Here is a 19,397-nt window from a genome sequence, read left to right on the forward strand (position 1 = left end):
TTAATCTCTGTCGGCAAGAAGATTTTTCTTTCAGTCATCTGGAACCAGCTTTTTTAACTACTGAATTTCCATAAATTCTTAAATGAAACCACAGTCTTTGCAAATGAAGCCAATGCCTTGCGCAGCACTGAGATGCTGCTTTGCTTCTGTGTTTAAAAAACCAGAATGACTAAATTCAACGGAATTACTTCACCAGAGTTTGAATCCAGAAATCCTGCTGGATTTTTCTTTTCCCCAATGGTAACTGAAGCAGAACTTACCTGGTGCTTCTTGCTGCCATTTCCTCCCTCATCTTTTTAATGTCACTCTTGCATTTCTCGATCTCTACTACTTTCAGTCCTTCCACTGTCAACAAAGCAAAAACAACAGGAGTGTTACCATGGAGAAACATGAAGGATCTTATTTCATTAATTGTGCAGAATTTCAAAAGGCTTGTAACAGTGGGGTTATCCAGTGAGTCAACAGGTTCTTACATGCTGCACCAGTTCCCATATGTGCAGGAGCTACTGACACCATGTAGCTTTAAAATCCGTAGGAATTTTCTGTTGCCAATTTTTGAAGTGAGCTCAAGTGTTTTAATTCACAAAATGGCCATAGCATCTGATCTTTTCAGAATAGTTAGCAACAGTCTACAGCTCTGTTACCTTTTTCACCCCCTCTTCCTTAGAACACTAATCAAAGGAACTAGTTGGCAAAGAAATGCTCCAGTGATATAAGATTCCCGGACAGCACAGTCACAAAAGTGTCCTGCTAGAATTCAAATTCCCATTAAGATAAAAGGTTTTAATTTAAAAAGTTCCCCAAGGAGCAATAGGAGACTTTGAGATGCATGCCTGGATACAGAGAAACCAAAAATAGACATTTTAAAAATGTCTTGGCACTTAGAAATAATTTTATTTCAGTTAAGTACCTAAAATATGTCATAATTCCTTGTGGATAAATTGTTGTGCAATCCAGGGTTATTGTTGCATACAGCACAGGAAATACTATACTCTCATCTGTATGTATTATAAGTGCCACAAGGCAGAAAGTTTGTCCTTATGTTGCAGCTTGTTTCATTCCATGCAGCCTTGAGAGCCTCACACAGGTCCAGATGCGTGGCTCTTCCTCTCTTCTCACTCTCAGGCTACCAACATACTCAAGGACATAATACCAAACCATTTATTAAGTGCATATCATTCACAGTGTGATCATGCCACAGCTCATTTATTTACTGTACTCACTGCTTACGTAGACGAGCTGATGTGCAGGAAACTCAAGGGAACTTTTAACTGTAGAATCAGTATTCATTCACTCTCTCTTAAAATAGTCATCATCCTACCCACCCATAGCATAACATGCAAGTGATGAAAAATTGCTTGGGAGAGACATAACCCTGTAGATCAGCAGAGAACTCAGATTTCATCTAATTGCTAGTAACTACAGTTATTGCTTTTGGGTGTGGGAAGGGGAAAAACACAAGGGATACACAAACTCAATCCAGACTATTACATATGAGAAGAGGAAAAGGAGAGGGTTCTGAAAATAATTCACGTTTGACGAAAGGGACTTGAAAATCACATTTCCATCTGAACATTTTGTACTTAATATTGTTAGGAGTAACCCTTAAGACGATTAGAGCTGAAAGGGATGAGAGGAAAAGGTTTATTTATTCAGTGTTTTTTTTATGTGCTTTTGACAACACTTGGTGTATGCTCAATTTTACTGCTTTGTTGGTAGTCAGTTGCACTTCCTCTCTCATACACTGGTATGATGACCTCTGTGATGCATGACTGGAAAGGGTTAAGCATCCTGCAGGATAAAGGACTCAAATTCAACCCTTAACAACATATGGGGAGATAGTGTTTGTGTTTTTACATATATATTGGTAGAGGTCAACAATGTAATCAAACAGTCCCTGTCTATGCTGTATTCTGTTAATTCAGAGATCAAAAGGACATCTTAACATTTAAATGAACTGTAAACATAGGATATCGCTGTATTCATCTTTCTTTGAAATGTATAGCAACTTATCTGCGAATGGTGGAAAAACAGGAAATTGCCTTATGTTAATCTGTGTGGATAATTCCAGTGATGCTTAGGAACTGGGTCCACTTCAAAGTCCCCATGAGTGCCTATTGTTCGCCTAAGGATTCTGAGCTGTCACAAGAAGGCCTGAAACTATATAAAGATATTTGGGTCCCAATCCTTTTTATCTCAGATCTGCTTGAGGCTTCATGCAGGAGAAGCCTAAGCCATAAGGACTGAAATCCCAGTTGTGACTGGACAGCCCTGAATATAAACACTGGATTATAACTTGTGAACTAATTCTGAAAGAACTCTTTGCAACTACAAAGCTCACCATCTCTGCTATGAATCTGAATCTCAAGAATTGTACTCATGTCTGTTTGTATACTGATCTTTTAACCAATACTCTCTCTCTTTTCTTTTTTAATAATTTTAGTTTAGTTAATAAGAATTGGCTGGAAGTGTGTATTTGGGTAAGATCTGGAATATTCATTAACCTGGGAGGTAATGTGTCTGATCCTTTGGGATTGGTAGAACTTTTTTATATGATGAATAAGATTTTCAGTAACCCTCATCGTACTTGACTTGGGTATCTGGGTGGAGCCCGAGGCTGGGTTACTATAAGGGAACTGCGTTGTTGGCTTCTGGGTAACCAGCAAGGTATTATAGGAGCTGTTTTGTGCTGGCTGGGTAAATCTAAGTATTGAATTATCCACCAGCTTTGCGGATTGTCTGCCCCATTCTTTGCAGTTCACCCTAATTGAGTGACCTCAGTTGGCTCCCCTGGGACCCCAGTCACAGTTGCTCTTCAGCTTTCCTCAGACCTGCTCACCATCAACACTGGAGCAGAAAACTAATATAATTATTTTTTAAAAGAGTGTTTTTAAAATTAAAAAAAATTAAGTGTTCTTCTCCTTCCTTACAGAGGTTTAGGAAGAACATTTGGACAGGCCTGAAACGGTCATGAAATTAATTTGTGGTCATGAAATTAATGTTGTTAGCATTGTACAATCGCATGTAACAATGGTTTAAGTTGAGAGGCAGGGCCAGATTCTGCCCTCACTTTACATTTGTGAAATACTTTGTGGTCCCTAAATGTAATGCCATCAACCATGCACCAATGAAAGATAGATAGGTAAAGTGGTTTGAGCTCACTCATGGCCTTAGATGTCATTCCTTTAGGTGTCCTTTTCAGATAATGAATTTCAGCTATGGTTGCCTACCTGTCTAATAACTACTGTGACATGATAGACCTTTGAGCAGGGGAGGAGGACATTGACAAAAGGGTCATTTTTCTTCCTCCTGGCAAGATGTGGTTGTGTATTTTGTTCAGGTGCACCCTGGGTCATGCTCCTTTGGGATTCACAGTTGCACCCTTGTTACACCCCTCGTTTAAGGCCATTTATTCTACTGCAGGATGCTTTGCTGTCTTAACTAAGCACTTATCTACACGGGGAAGTTTTACAGGTATAATTTTAGAGATATTACTCCCCACTTTTATTTCAGCATAAAAATGGCTTCGGGGTGGAGAGTGGGGGTTAGCTGTAAACCCTTCCCAAGCAATGTAAGAAAAGGAAAAGTCACTCTTATACCAGAATAAGAGTGTCCCAGTGAGGGTTGCCCAAGTATAAATACATTGGATTATACTGAGAAAATTTTCCTGTGTAGACAAGGCCTTACACACTTCAGTTAGTTACACTCTGTAGGTGTCCACTTGGTACTCATTGATACATTTCACATCCCTTGTATGCCAGCACCTGGTCTCCATTGCAGAAGTCAAGATCAAAGGAAACAGCTGAAAAAAAGTGTAATACACTACTTGTATATGATAAACTGCCTTGTTTATGCACATAGATCAAGGCCCTTAACATTAATTTGCAGCAACAAATACATTTTTAAAAGACCCAGTAGTTTAAAAAGGCATTGGGCCAAATCCTGAATTCTGCACTGGATCATAACTCTTATCGAACTCAGTGGGAGTTTGCCTAAATAAGGAGTTCAGGATCCAGCTCATTGCACTTATACACTTAAAACATGAAGACCTGGAATTATTTCAAAATGTTGCATACTTGGCACAGTTGCAAGATCTTGAGGTCAAATTCTGAGCAGATGTGTGCACTCGTAGACAGGAAAAAATGAGCACCTCTTCACCAACACTGGTTGTTGGAGATGCGATCTGATCCATTCAGGCAGAAATAGCCCTGGATAGCCACATCTGTTGTTATTTCTATCAGTAGCGAGACCCAGTTTAAGGAGGAGCCTTGTTTGGGGAAAATTTGTCAGCTCTGTGAATGCTGGCTTCCCAAATCCAACTACCAAGCCCCATGTATTGCAGATATGTAACTTATTTCACCATGTAGCTGAAATAATACAGTTTGCAACTGTGACCCTAAAAGCATCCCAGTGTCAGAGGAAAAGGGACTCGCTGGTATCAGGTAATGAGTTTCAGCTGACACAACCAATTCAGTGTGCCCCAACTCACTATGGTTATAATCTGTATCTAAAAGGTATCATGCAATACGTCATTGGAAAACTAATAACTCACTGATCATTAATATTCTGTCATGGTGTATGCAAAGGGTGTGGACACAAAGTTATGAGTATGTGCTAGAATTATATTCTTAACATGTGTTTGGTGCGTGTTGGCATCCTTTCGTCTGCGAGAGATGGTGGGAATTGTAGCCTACGTTGTAGCGGTTTGCAATATCTCATGTGACTGAACAGTCCAATCCGAGATTTGCATGATCTTTGGCAGTTATTGCAAATGTATGTATCTTGGTTGGGAGCTGCTTGCTTCCTATGGGGTCTTTTCTCTTCAAGCTGTAGGAGCCAGCTTCTGTCATGGACTTTGATACCCCGATGGAGACAATGCCGCCACTTGTTACGATCACTTGCCAAGATTTCCCATTGGTCAATACCATGTGTTTGGTAAAAAATGCATAAGCACAGGCTGCCTCAGACAAAGGAATGTGTATTTGATTCTCTGACCAGACAGGTCTTCAGGCAAAGACCGTGAAAGTCCATAGTTACATATTAGGTAAACAGGGCTATTGAGCCGAGTAATGGGGGAGGAGATAGGATGGTGTCTATGCCCCAGCAGGAGAGAGAAGCTTGGTCCGGGTTTTACTTTTCAAAGAACACATTGTAAAGTTTTACTTGTCTATAAAGACAGGGGGGCTGAACCTCAAGTCATAAGCAATTGAATCAACTGATTATATAGAATATTACTGTATTATAAAAGTGTATAGAGTAAAGTCTTTTCTGAAAGCTAATGACACTGGTGATTAATATCATCGTGAAATGTATATATTTACAATATATGAGGAAATTTGGATATTTAATGATATTATGCTTTACAGTCTGTGGCCAAACAGGGAGAAACAGGTACTCACCCCCCGCCCCCCGGACAGGAGAGAAGACAGCTATTTACCTGTGTCCTATGTAAATTAAGCACGGTGAAAGCAAAACAACGGAAGTCCCATTTACATACAGAGGGATGGGAAGCCCACAGGAAGGGAAGAACAGCATGAAGCCATCCTTCCTCTTGAAACAAATTCATTGAACTTTGCAAGATATAAGCAAAGACAGAAGCCATCTTTGGCACCCATCACTAGACAGGCACAAGAAGCCAGAGCTCTTGCAAGCTGAGAAAGATGGGTCCTTCAACCAAGATGGTGGGGTTTGAAGTCTCTGGAAACTGAATACAGGTTAGAAACCTGCTTAGGCAAAGTTGTTTTACCTAGGAAGACAAGGGAAGCCAGCATCTTATACTTTTGTGGAAGGTCCTGACTGAGGGAAAATCAGTCATGAATGGGGAGAAGAATGTCTGGTGAGAGAAATGTTGCTAGATTAAGTTTTAGACTTTCAGATGCGTGTTTTCACTTTTATTTGCTTGTAACCCTTTTTAACTTTATTCCTTTTACTTGGCATCACTTAACCTATGTCCTGTTGTTAATAAAGTTGATTTATTTTTCAAGGGCCAAAGTCCATTTGCTGTGCATGTAAAATCTTAACTACAGTTTCTTCTAAGAACTTTTCATAGAGGCCCGGATGAGGACTAGCTAACAAAGAACAATACATGGCTGAGAGAAAGCTGGGGTAAACAGATAACCTTGTGTGTTTCAAGTCAATGAGTGAAGTCAGCATAACTCCGAATGTAATTGGGCGTCCTTATCATGAGTTATAGACACATGAAGTGCTGAGAAAGGCCTCACGGTTACTCCCTAATGCAGGGAGGAGATAGTGGTACAATACCCCTCAGATCCCAGACAGAGTTCAGGGAGAGGCCTAATATAATTGACACCTTCGCCTCACTGATTTATGCCAATTCTAGCCCACAGAAATGCAAGGGTAAACTTATAAACAATTGTTATTGTTAAATACTAATTTCTGCTTTTTTTTGCTTTAAATCTCCAGGAATGTACCTGTTCGTCAACCAGGAGAGCTGCTACCTCATTCCCCTGGGCCCCAAAATTAGGATTTAACCTATACACTTTAATAGACATAGTTTGGGGGTAATTACCTGTGTGTCAGCAATATGTTAATTTGAGCCTTGGGCAGAGCCATTATGTAATCTTTTAGACCATTGGCTTATTGTGCTTATCTTGTCTTGCTGCTAGAACCTATCCAGGGCTTGGGAAAACCCATCCCCGTCACTTCTCTCCACCCAATGAGCACCCTATATAATCTATTGTAATTGATTGTTCTGCAATGTCTCTGAGCCTAATAAGCAAAGTGACACTCCGCCAGCATTGTGCGTAATAAACTCCTGTGCTTGACTCTACACGGTGTGGATTACTGTTACTTCAATTTTTAACTATAAACCAACTCAGATCTGTGTTTAAATGGAAGAGTGCGTTTACCCTCGTTAAATTAATAAGTTGTGATGTGCTTTTGTGTCTTCAGAAGAACACAGAAACCTTATCATTTCTCTGAACTATCCAGGAAAGGATAGATATTGCGGAGCGCACAGTTTTGTGGAAACAAGGCTGGAGGAAGCTAGAGTGGGGCTGTAGACAGGGTGCTGGGGTCGGAGCTGCTGAATCAGGGCTATCTAGCATATAAACACTTCATGGTGTGACCTGCTTGCTTGTAGGCTGCTTGTGAGCATCCCAGGCTGGGAGCTACAGCAGCAAAGCATCGTAAGGCACCCAGTGTGGCAGGGCAAGTGGTGACATAACCCCTCACTGGTCTGGATTGAACCCTGAACCATGTGGTACAGCAACCTTTTGTTATCTCCTCCCATTCCAGCTGGCCTGCCAGTGCTGAAAGGCTGTGCATGCAGAGTGCACACAAAGTAGCTGGGGTTTAGTAAATGCATCTGTAGCTGGGGTTTAGTAAGTGCATCTGTAGCTGGAGTTTAGTAAGTGCATCTGTAGCTGGGGTTTAGTAAGTGCATCTGTAGCTGGGGTTTAGTAAGCCACCTGGGAGAGAGCCAGTGGAAGAAGGAAGCATTTGGCTGGCTGGGATAGTTCAATAGAGCACTCACTCTGGAGCCTGCTCTGTACACCAGTTTGATGGGGAGACCCACCTGATCTGGTCCATGGATTCTGGCAAGCTGCTGGTACTAGCCTAGAGTGAAGAGGCATTGCTGCAGCTGTGGTGTGGCAGAAGGCTCTGTCAATTTCTGTCTTAAATGTGCCTATGCCTGTGGAGCATATAAATGAGAACTTGACCCTGTCAAAACTGTGCTGTATGATAGTGCTTTATGTGTCCTATTGCCCTCTCTTCCGTAGGTCTATTTTATGGACTACACAGGGTGAAAAAATAAAAATCGGATTATATACAGAAAAATGCTGCTTTGAACTTTACTTTCTTGCTGCAGAGTAACTAAGAACAATAATTTTACTGTTAAAACAATAAGGAAGAATAGAAACAATAATAAAGCCTTGCAGTGTTTTAATCTGCAACCAGGAAACAGGGGATGAAAAGCGTGGGTGTTCTATGTTTACAATTCCAGTTTCGGCCGAGATAATTTAAAGCCTCTGCCTCTTTAATAAAAAGCACACGTAGCCTTTGTTGTCTAAACTATGTAGTCTCTTTTATATATGCAGTATATTTATTGGTATGGACAATATAGTATTTTACATTTTACTTACATTACACATTCAGAATCAGTGTGTGTGTTGCAGCTAGAATAGGAACCACAGTAGGTGAAAACTTGCATTGATATTAATGAGGCTTTTTCCTTTGACTTCAGTGAGACCCAGATTTCATCCAGTGTGAGAGTACAGAAAGGGAAGAAGAAAGTGAGATACTTTCACATATATTGGAAATACCTTAAAAACCTAATGCTAATAATGGGGAGTTTAGAGTATTCAATGGTATTCTCTTTAATATATGGTAAATGTATTAATGAAAGAGGTTGACTATAAGGGTAGGGAGTGTAAATGAATACCAAGGGTTCTGATCTGTGCAGATATCCAGCATAATCACATAAGATGGAAGAAGTTAACAACATTATCCTCATTTAATTATTTTTTTTAAAGTACTAAAAAAATTCAAGGAATGAGACTCTATTTTCCAGGACTATCCTCTCTTTATTGAGTGTAGGCACTTACCCTTTGGAATTGTACATCACATAAAAGTGAAAACACCACTATAAATATATATCTATCACAGCCACATCCACACAGCCAACATATTTTAAAAGTACAGTATTAAGGTTGAACAGTCAAGCATTAAAAGATAGGAAATTCCAGAATTAATTCTGCTCCCTTGTGTGTATGCATTATGATACAGTCTTCAATTACATGATCACATACTATTTTTTCCCCAAGCGCTCTTCCTCGTTTAGTGCACAGGATGGGCAGTGCTCATTTAATGAGCAGCTATTCGATATTTTGTTTTCTTTTCATTGTTCAATATGTGGCCCCAGGCCTGATTTACTGCACATTATTCAAACCCTGCTCTGAATATACAATTATTAATTTCCTCATTGGTTTTCACACTCATCACTAGGTTATCTGAGTGCTTCACAAACATTACTTTATCTTCCCAATCCCCTGTAAGGTGAGAGAGTGGGATATTATTATCTCCATTTTACAGATGGAGAACGGAAGCACAGCAAGATTAAGGTAAAAAGTTTCATTAAGGTCCACTAAGTTTCGGTGCCCAGTTTGAGATGCCCAGGACCTCATTTTTCAGAGTGCTTAGCATTCTATACCACTTTATATGTTCACCTCACACCTCCCATTGACTGCTGTTGCAGCTCTGAATTCTCAGCACTTCTGTAAATCAGATCCTGAGGTCTCAAGTCAGGAATCCAGAAAAGGAGGGACACACTATTGGTGACCACCTTTGAAAAGTGTGGTTTAAGGGACTTGCTCAGCATCTCATAGGAGCTCTGTGGCAGAGGCAGGGACAGAATCTAATTCTCCAAGCCAGCATTCAACTACTGTAACCACGAAACCATCCTTCCTCTTCCTGCAGTCCCCTGCCTCATTCACTACACACCTTCCAACTTCTGTAACAAATAAAGCAGAAGTCCAACGGACAACGTTTTCTTTTACTACACAGCCCTGATTCCTCTCCAGAGCAGGTTTATCCCATGTACTAAATGAGGCAGGGGTCCTGCAGAAAAAAAATAAAATGTGATCATGTTATTAAGGACTGTATCATAACGCATACACATAAGGGGGCTGAATTAAGGTAGCACAAGCCACCTTAATTCTGGCATTTCCTAACTTTTGAGTGCTTGACTTTACAACTTTATATTGTTCTGTTAACACAGTATTGTGTGTGTGTAATTTCCTAGGTTTTTAAAAATGCCAAGAGAAAAAACAGAAATTCCATCATGTGGCATCTTATTGACACCAACATGGGTCATTAGCAGGATTGGAACCTTTAGATCCACCTCACAGAACTCTGCCACTTGAGTTGATAGACTAACCAATAGTAGTAGGTTGTCATCTTCCATGTGGACCAGCAGAAGAGGGGGACAGGACACTTTGCCAATGGGTTTCACAGATATTTGCTGACAGAAGAGGAAAGGTGAGACTCAGGAATCCTTGGTTCCATGTCAGGCTCTGGACTGGAGTGTGCTGTGGTGAGCACAGACTTATGTCCGTCCCCCATAAACATTACCCTTCTACCCTATCCCCTCCAACATGTCCCTGTCCCAGCCCTCTCTTCCCCATCCCTTGCTCCTCATTCCCATCCCAGCCTCCACTCCTCCCAGGCCCAGTCTCCTTGCCTAGCGACTCCAAGTCTCAACTCTTTGGACTCCCTGTACCAGTCTCTCCCCTACTCCCGGGGCCACTCCCAGTTCTCCTCCATAGCCCAGTTCATTGTCAGATCTGTCTCCCCTCCTCCCACATCTCCTTAGCCTGGTTCCATTGGTTCTCAGGCCCAGTCTCCTTGTCCATCCAGTCCCAGTCCGCCCCACCCCCTCCAGCTTCTCTTCCAATCTCAGCAGCCCCTAAATCTACTGGCTCCCAGTCCCCTCCTGTTTCCCTCCCTAGCCATCAGTCCCCCCCTCAACTTCCAGTCTCCGTTTCCCTCTCCCTCCTGCCAGTCAACAGCCCCAGTCTTCCCACAGGCTCCTTGTCAACATCTGCTCCCTCTGCCTCCCCTGCAGGTGAGGCTCTTGTCCCCTCTGCATTCAAATTAGGCAGCTTCTTCCTACACGCTACCTTGTCATCAGCAGCAGAAGGGCGTGGAGAGACAAGCTGTCTGCCCTCAGTTTCAATGTCTGGCCCTGCTCTGGCCCATGGCAGCTCAGAACTACAATTGTACAGAAAATCCTGCTAATCACTGGACTGGAGCGTGCTCAGTACAGATGAGATATTTGGGGAATTTAGCAGCTAAAATCAAAGCAGTCTCTACTGAGCATGTGCAAACTGTGATTTTTCAAACGCTTATTACTTGTCCAAATTTGGGCAAATATTCATAGGGACAGAAAAAGGCACATCCTGACATAAAGACCACCTCCCTTGCCAACTTTCAAGTCCCTTCTCCAAAGCATAGGGGCGCCAGAGCTTGTCAAAGAAAAGGTCATCAGAATTTTTTAACGTGGACAAAACACCATATTTTCCCCTAGCCTTCTTCTTGGAAATGGATGAATTTTTTTGGCTAAAATTTTCCAGAACAATCCAGCCTCAGGCAAAGACCCAGCATGGAAAATTTCAGCCCAAATATCTGAAGTTTTGTAAAGTTATAAGTAATTGAAAACAGGGTGATATAATGAGAAGTGTCAGGAGACTTGAATAATGGGCAATGCTACCAGTCCCTTGTATTATAATTAAACAGATGTCGATTTTATATATAGTAATTCCTAATTTTGTTAAAAAATAAAGGACACTTACGTTCAACTTTTTTCTCCAGCATTGCCAAGTGATTTGTTACTTCAGTTTTCAGTTCATTGATTTTAAACACCCTGGGGAAAAAATCAGATATGAAATATACATTTGTATCTATATGTATACAATAAAGAAAAGATTTTGTACTAGAAACCGCACACCAGTTTCAAAGGACCAAGGAATGACATTTAATGTCAAGTAAAGAACAGCAAAATCTGTGCTGAATGTACAACCTTGAAGAAAGATGTGCACATTCAAAGGCTATGGAGAGTCCATGAAAATTAAAAGAGAATGCTATTGTTTTGGCTCTGAGAGAATGAAGTCATCACCCCATCTTTCAGAAGATACTTATCATGCCCCTTAGGGAAGCAAAACTAAAGTGATGGTGCTTCAAGGCCAGCATACAGGTATTTGTACACCTTTGAAGCTCTTTTTTCTTTCAATCATATTGGTGGCTTACAGAGATATAGCAGAATTGATCCCTCTTACTGAAGCCAGTGAGGATAAAATAAGCATCCGTAAAAACATTCAGAATTGTTATCTGAGGGAAGAAAAATGTGCACATTAAAATTGATAAACAAATGCTGAGCCTACAAAACTAAACAAAGATGCACTTTTTTTGCTGCCAATAAGATGATGGAAGCACAATTAAATCAATTAACCTTTCCTTTCTTGTGCAAATACCGTCCAAATTCCATCTTGGCATAAGCCTTGTGCATCTCCTCGTTGCAGTCAATGGGAGTTGTATGGGCTGAGTCCGGCAGTAAGGCTGGAATTGTCAAGAGTTCTAAGGGCATGAGGTGCCCAACTCCCTTTGAATTCCAGTGGAAGTTGGGTGCCTCACTTCTTTAGCTCCCTTTGAAAGCCTCAGCCGGTGTCAATAAAAGAAATAGAACTTTGCATTCATAACAATGATGTAAAGTTTTTACCTTGAGAATTGTTCAGCAACCTGCGTCAATACACTCTGGAACAATTCCTCTTTCTCTAAAAAACAAAATAATGGGAAAACATAGCACACGACACAGAAAGAGAAGGCGGTGAAGTCTGACACTGTTTGCATTACTTCAACTTTAGGGCTTGGCAAATGCCACCCACCTGCTGCAACATGTGGGGGAACTTGATGGAGCCATCAGTGAAGGGGGACAGTCCCAGCAGGGAGGTAAGGAGCTACTCACTGAAGGACCTCTCCCTTGGGAGTCTCTGGCACATATTGGCCAGTTGGAGGGGAAAAGGGTGCTGATTGGCTAGCATTCCCCAGCTCCCAGGATTTAACCTGGAATGGGGAGCCATGGGACTTCATTCCTGCAGCCCCATGCTACCCACCCAGAACTAGGAATGGGAACCTGGCCTGAGAGCTGATCATCTGTTTAGGGGGGTCAGGAAAGATTTTTTTTTCTCCCATGGGCCAACTAGCAGAGGACCAGAGAATTTTTTGCCTTCTTTGCAGCACCTTCAAGCCACAGTGGGTTAAGTAGGAATGCATTTGGTACCTAACAGGGGTACTTTGATTGAGTTGTTGATTCGTCACAATTTGCAGCTGGTTTCCAGCATGGTTACAAGGATAAAACGAACAGTTCCCAGAGATAAGAGACCTAGGATTTTGGCGATGGGTTTTTGGGACAAAGTGAGACTTTGGGGCCCTTGCGGGCAGAGTCCCCACCCTGCTGCACCCTGTGTTCCCCTTGTGGGGGTACATTGTGCTGGGACTCAGAATGAGCTGAGTCCCGGGGGGTAGGCTGAGGAGTGCCTATGCTGAGTTATGAGTGATGTGGTAGGAGCCCTGGAAATCTTGCACTGGAACCAACTAAATGCCTGGTATAGGTGAGCAGGGGTGATGGTGGGTAGCATCCCTCCCCTGTGTTAAAGTTTAATAAGATTTGTAGCCTTCGGCTTAAAATCCAGGCACGTGTCTGTCCTGTTTTCGCTGTGGGTCTGCATCAAAGAAACATATAGCAAAGCAGCTATTCTGGTGCCTTGAATGTAACCATTCGTTTTGGAACGTAGATATGCCAGTGATGGTACCTTTCACTGTACTTGCTATTTCCTTGGTTCTACCACAGTCTCATGTCCCCTGGCTACAGATTACAGCCAAGGTTTTCAAGAAAGGCTGGTCATTTTGGACGCCCAACTTGAGATATCTGAAAAATATCTGATTTCCAGAAAGAATTCTGCACTTATCCTCTGATGATTAGGCCCCTTTCAGGTGTCTCAGGGTGGACACCCAAAACTGGAGGCACCCAAAATCACTAATCGCTTTTGAAAATCGTGGCCCACTTTCCTCCTTCTGGTTCACACAGGTTGCATTTACACTATAAACACACCGTCTGAAAAACCCAGTAACAACATGTTAATGCCCCAACGTGGCTAAAGCACAGCTTGGGATCACGCTGTAGTCCTATCTTTGGCACTGACTGTAAAAAGCAGAAAAGTTCAGTAACTTCTTAAATCTAGGAACTGTCATTCCATAACCGTGTTGTATTCTAGGGTAGGTAATAGTATCAGAAGTGCCTTCTTTACAAGGGCATAACACATCATTGCTAAATAAGGTGATTTTGCAGAGTCGGAGCTGGCTGGTTGACTGTGGAGTCTGTAGTTCATTTCACCCACTGCCTGCAAAAACAGTCCCCAGATATTGGCCTACTCCCTGTCCTCCATTGTGCTTAACTACAATGTGGAAATAAACTGCATTACAGGAAATATAAAATCTTGACCTTTCTGGAGACCTAGGAAACCACTAGATCCTCTAGTTTGTTTGTTTTTTCTTTAAAAATTTTCAGGTAAATTTAGTGCTCATGAAAGTTAGAGACTAGTAGCATGATCTTAAATCAGGTAGAGTGCAAACAGCTGTTGTGAAAATTTCTCCCACACAACACAGTAAATGTACCTCTTGCCTGACCTGCAAATCTCTTTTACTTACTTCCCCAGATACTGCCAGTTCTGCAGTGGTTTTGTTTTTAAACTTGTCTGCAGGAGGAGAGGAGACCACCATATTCATTTGCCTTTGTAATCCAAAGTAGGATTAAAATTCAGGTCCCCAAACAAGAAAGGCCAGTCAGTGTATTAACTTACTCTATTAGCTTTACTCCAAGAATCCCATTTTAATTTTCTAGAGGGCCCGACACATGACATTGAAAAGGAAGTCAAGCTATAAATGATAGGATAGCACTAGGGTTGCCAGGCATCCGGATTTCGACCAGAACGCCTGGTCGAAAAGGGACCCTGGTGGCTCTGGCCAGCACCGCCGACCGGGCCATTAAAAGTCCGGTCGATGGTGCTGCGGGGCTAAGGCAGGTTAGTCCCTACCTGTCCTGGCTCAGTGTTGCACCCCGCAAACGGCCAGCAGGTCCGGCTCCTAGGCAGGTTGGCCAGGGGGCTCAGCGTGCTGCCCCCGCCCTGAACACTAGCTCCGCACTCCCAATGGCTGGGAACCATGGCCAATAGAACGGAGGGGGTGGTGCCTGCAGGCGAGATCAGTGTATGGTGCCTCCTGGCCCTCCCACCTAGGACCCGGACCTCCTGGCTGCTTCTGGGGCACAGCGCAGCATGAAGCCAGGACAGGCAGGGAGCCTGCCTTAGCCCCGCTGCGCCACTGACTGGGAGCCACCTGAGGTAAGCCCGTGCCCCAACCCCGAACCCTAAGCCCCTACCCCAGCCCTAAGCCCCCCCAAACCCACAGCCCCGTCAACCTTCTGCCCCAACACAGAGCCCCCCCACACCCTGAACCCCAACCCCATGCCCCAGCCCAGAGCCCCCTCCCACAGCCTGAACCCCTCATCCCCAGCCCCATCCCAGAGCCTGCACCCCCAGCTGGAGCCATCACCCCCCCTGCACCGCAACCCCCTGCCCCAGCCCAGAGCCCCCTCCCACAACCTGAACCCCTCATCCACGGCCCCACCCCAGAGCCTGCACCCCCAGCCAGAGCCCTCACCCCCTCCTGCACCCCAACCCCTTGCCTCAACCCACAGCCCCCTCCCACACTCCAAATCCCTCGGCCCCAGCCTGGAGCCCCCTCCTGCACCCCAAACCCCTCATCCCCAGCCCCACCCAGAGCTCGCACCCCCCCAGCCAGAGCCTTCACCCCCTCCCACAAACCAACCTCCTGCCCCAGCCCAGTGAAAGTGAGTGAGGGTGGAGGAGAGTGAGCCACTGAGAGAGGGGGAATGTAGTGAGCAGGGGCGGGGCCTGGGGAAGGGGTGGGGCTAGGGTGTTTGGTTTTGTGCGAGTAAAAAGTTGGCAACCCTAGACAGCACTGAGTGATTTGATCAGGTAGCTAGAAAACAGCGAGTAAAATTCCTTGATTTTGTACATATTAAAAAACAGCCTAAAACCTACAGAAGTGGTGTCCATGTTCACAAGTAAAACACATTGCTAATTCTGCAATGGCAGGAAAGCAATACACCAAATGTTGAAACCAATGCTTACTGCAGGAGAGAATTCTAGCCCTTTACTGTTCTTTATGACAAGACAACTACAGCAAGTACACTTTAGACACATAGGAAAGGTTCACACTATACCTTGGCTTTACAATGCTTAGTACTGCGGTGGTTGACATGATAGCAAACCTTAAGACAGATAAGTAAGGAGCAACTTTCCAGGACGCTGATGTTTGACAGAATGAAAGACATTCAGGATGTACTTGCCTTTGACAATTTCCAGTAAATAATCCTTGCAATAACAACTAAGAACTACCATACTGGGGAAGACCCTTGATCCAACTTGTCTAGTATCCTTTTTATTTCTGACAGTGGGTAACTGCTCTAGTTATGAAATGCCATATTATAGGGACATTATTTTTTATTTATACTTATGCCCTGAAGCATGAAAAGTGACAGCCAAATTATATCCTCCCCAGTATAGCTGCAGAAGCTATATCCACCACCTATATCTACACACCTAGATCTATCATTTATCTCTATCATCTATATGTACACCCACACATGCACATATACGTACACAGACATTATATAAATGTCTAAGGCCTGGTCTACACTACCCCCCCACTTCGGACTAAGGTACGCAAATTCAGCTACGTTAATAACGTAGCTGAATTCGAAGTACCTTAGTCCGAACTTACCGCGGGTCCAGACGCGGCAGGAAGGCTCCCCCGTCGATGCCGCGTACTCCTCTCGCCGAGCTGGAGTACCGGCGTCGACGGCGAGCACTTCCGGGATCGATCCCAGAACATCGATTGCCTGCCGCCGGACCCTCCGGTAAGTGTAGACATACCCTAAGGGCAGATCCTCAGCTGATATAAAGTGTCATAGCTCCATAGAAATCCATGGACCTATGACAGTTTACACCAATTGAGGATCTGTCCCAAACCCTTAGTTTTGCGCTATTTAGCCAAATGTAATGTAACCAATAGAGAAGGAATCAGCAATAGACATTTTAAAGTAGAACAGGCCTATAATTCTAAAAGGAAATCTTGGGTAAACATTTTTAAGGCATTTAAATGACTTATGCGTCTAAGCATCATTTTCAAAAGTAACTTAGGTACTATTGTCAGAGGGGTAGCCGTGTTAGTCTGGATCTGTAAAAAGCAACAGAGAGTCCTGTGGCACCTTTAAGACTAACAGATGTATTGGAGCATAAGCTTTCGTGGGTGAATGCCCACTTCGTCAGATGCATGTAATGTGTACTATTAAAAATGGTACCCCTTAACTCTTTTGTCAGAAATGTTATGATCCTCACTGGCCTTGATATCCTTTGCTGGCATTTGGTTTGGTTTTTAGGCTGTATTTACTGACATTCAGTAAAACTATAAATATATATGAAAAAGAAATAACTTTGACTGGATAAGAGTCTGTGGTGCAAATGCAAATTAAAGTAAGATGGAGCATTTGAAATAATATTAAACATAAATGTGTCCAAAGTTTTGGACTAAGTGAGTTAAATCTAAAAAGTAAACATGGAAGATGTATTTGTTGTTGACATTGCTTGGGAGATAACCTACTTCTACATTAGATTTTTCTACTCACGCTTTAATTTTTACCTCTGTGCACATGGCTTATGCCTTCTTCCCCATTCAAGCATGGACTTAAGTGAGAATCATTAACATTTATGCATCCCACCTGCAGTAGAGACCACCTCACTAGTCCGTACATTCTGCTTTACCAATATGCTACAGGCAATAATTTATTCCTTGTATTATCATAGCGCCCAGCAGCCCCAGTCAAGGACCAATCATAGTATCAGTATTTCCAAGTAAAATCCCAGTCACAGAGCTGTGTTCTAAACCATTGATAATGCAGCAGGACAGCAAAGTTGCAGTGAGCAACTTGCCTTGTACTGCACAAACATCCTTAGGATAAAGCAGATAAGTGCATAATCCTGAAGTCTTACTCCTGGGGGCATTCTCTGCCAAAAAATTAAAAATTCTGCACACAATATTTTAAAATTCTGCATATTTTATTTGTCAAAATAACACAATATAATCACGCCAGTTTCAATTATTTTGGTAATTTATTTCAGAATGCCTGTCAGCAAATATGTCTGTAACAATACAGATAACAAAAATTATTCAGGAAATGTTTTCTGACAAATAGATTCATTACTAGGCAAATTAATACAGAACTCTGAGTAATAATTAATTTAAACTACAATACAGAAACATATTTCCCACACTCCTCAGAAGCAGTGCAAAGGTTTGGGGGAGCTGAGGGAGAGGGAAGTAGTTGCTGGAGGAGAAGGAGGCTGGGTGTGAACTTGGAGGGTTGTTGGGTGTGGGTGGGAGAAGTATGAAACAGGTTTTTTTTGTGCGGGAGGGATTGTTAGGGAGCGTTCCCCATGCAGACCCTGGCTGACTCCTATCTTCTCTCATTCATTCAGGCATATCTGCCCCTGTCTGCATGTGTCCCTGCACCCGCACTCAGCCAGCTCCCCCCCCCATGTGTCTCTGCAGCTCTCTCCCTCTGCCCCATATGTTCCTGTACCCCCATCCTTATTCAGCCCCCATCCCAGTCTGTGCCCCCCACTAGCCCTTCTGAACCCCAATCTGTGACCCCCCAGCAGCTCCATGTGCCACACCCTATCCATTCCTCCATACCCCTTGCCTCCTGACCTGGCCCCCTGGACAGCGCACTGTGAGGAACGCAGCCTCTTCTTTTCCCTATCCGCAGTTGGGGCTGCTCCCACCTCAGAGTGGCTGCTCTCTGTTCTGGCACACAGTGGCCCCTAGTGGGTGAAAGGCATAACTGCAGCACTTCTTGGCAGAATGTTTTCTGCTGAAAAAAAAATATTCTGCGCCACACACGAATTCTGTGTGTACGCAGTGGTGCAGAATTCACCCAGGAGTAGTCTCTACACAGGAAAAGCTCCTAATGGAGTAATGGGAATCTTGCCTACATAAGGATGGCAGGATCAGGCCACTAAATTTATATTATATGGTAATATATTAATTGATTTATTTAAAAAAAAACAGTCTTTCTTTAAAAAATCCTCAGTATACTTTAAAAAGTTGCTAACCTTTAAAAAATGTAAGTGCATGAAGTGCTAATATGAAGTGCCAGCTTCACAGCTCTGGAGAACGGAGTCCTCTGAGTATCCATAGGTCAGGGAGAGCATTGGCATTTGCAGTACAAACTTGCCAAGTACTTTCCCCTGAAAATCAAACCTAACCCATCTCTACAGCCTTGTCTACAGTAGGGAATTAAAATGTAAAAATCCCACCATTGCCAGCACTGGTTCAGCTGCACTGTTAGCAACTTTGGAAGTCCTAGTGTAGACAGCTCTCTGTCTCCAGCAGCGGTGTCAATTAAACTTGCTCAGCAGAGTAGTTCAGGTCTTCTTATCTAGTAAATCCCCAGACTCTTTGCTGAGATGAACCACAAGACCATGCAATTACTGTTTGAAACAGCAAGTGCTTCTTAAACAAGAAGCTAGATTTTAAGAAATAGGTTCTTTTAGTTAGTTTTAAAAAAGTAAAATGACAAAACGGTGCTAATATAATTCCCTGTCTTCCACAAATGAAGTCCAGTAGCAATATGCTATATCAGGGGTCGGCAACCTCTGGCACGCGGCTCACCAGGGTAAGCACCCTGGCAGGCCGGGCCAGTTTGTTTACCTGCTGCGTCGGCAGGTTCGTCCGATCGC

At 43.2% G+C, this 19,397-nt stretch overlaps 1 protein-coding gene across 1 annotated transcript in view; it reads right to left on the reverse strand.

The window, feature by feature from the left end:
* LOC113406366 (high affinity cGMP-specific 3',5'-cyclic phosphodiesterase 9A-like) overlaps positions 1–19,397 on the reverse strand; it is a 90,481-nt gene that overhangs the window by 34,863 nt on the left and 36,221 nt on the right. Inside the window, exons 5-7 of the mRNA XM_026650829.2 lie at positions 12,236–12,290; positions 11,313–11,383; positions 261–345 (exon numbers count right to left, since the gene is read on the reverse strand). Of these exons, the coding sequence (XP_026506614.1) occupies positions 261–345; positions 11,313–11,383; positions 12,236–12,290 (211 nt within the window). The remainder of the gene's footprint in view (positions 1–260; positions 346–11,312; positions 11,384–12,235; positions 12,291–19,397) is intronic.

This window comes from Terrapene carolina, unplaced genomic scaffold (assembly GCF_002925995.2).
Source record: "Terrapene carolina triunguis isolate 2854851 unplaced genomic scaffold, T_m_triunguis-2.0 Scaffold30, whole genome shotgun sequence".
Lineage (NCBI taxonomy): Eukaryota > Metazoa > Chordata > Testudines > Emydidae > Terrapene > Terrapene triunguis.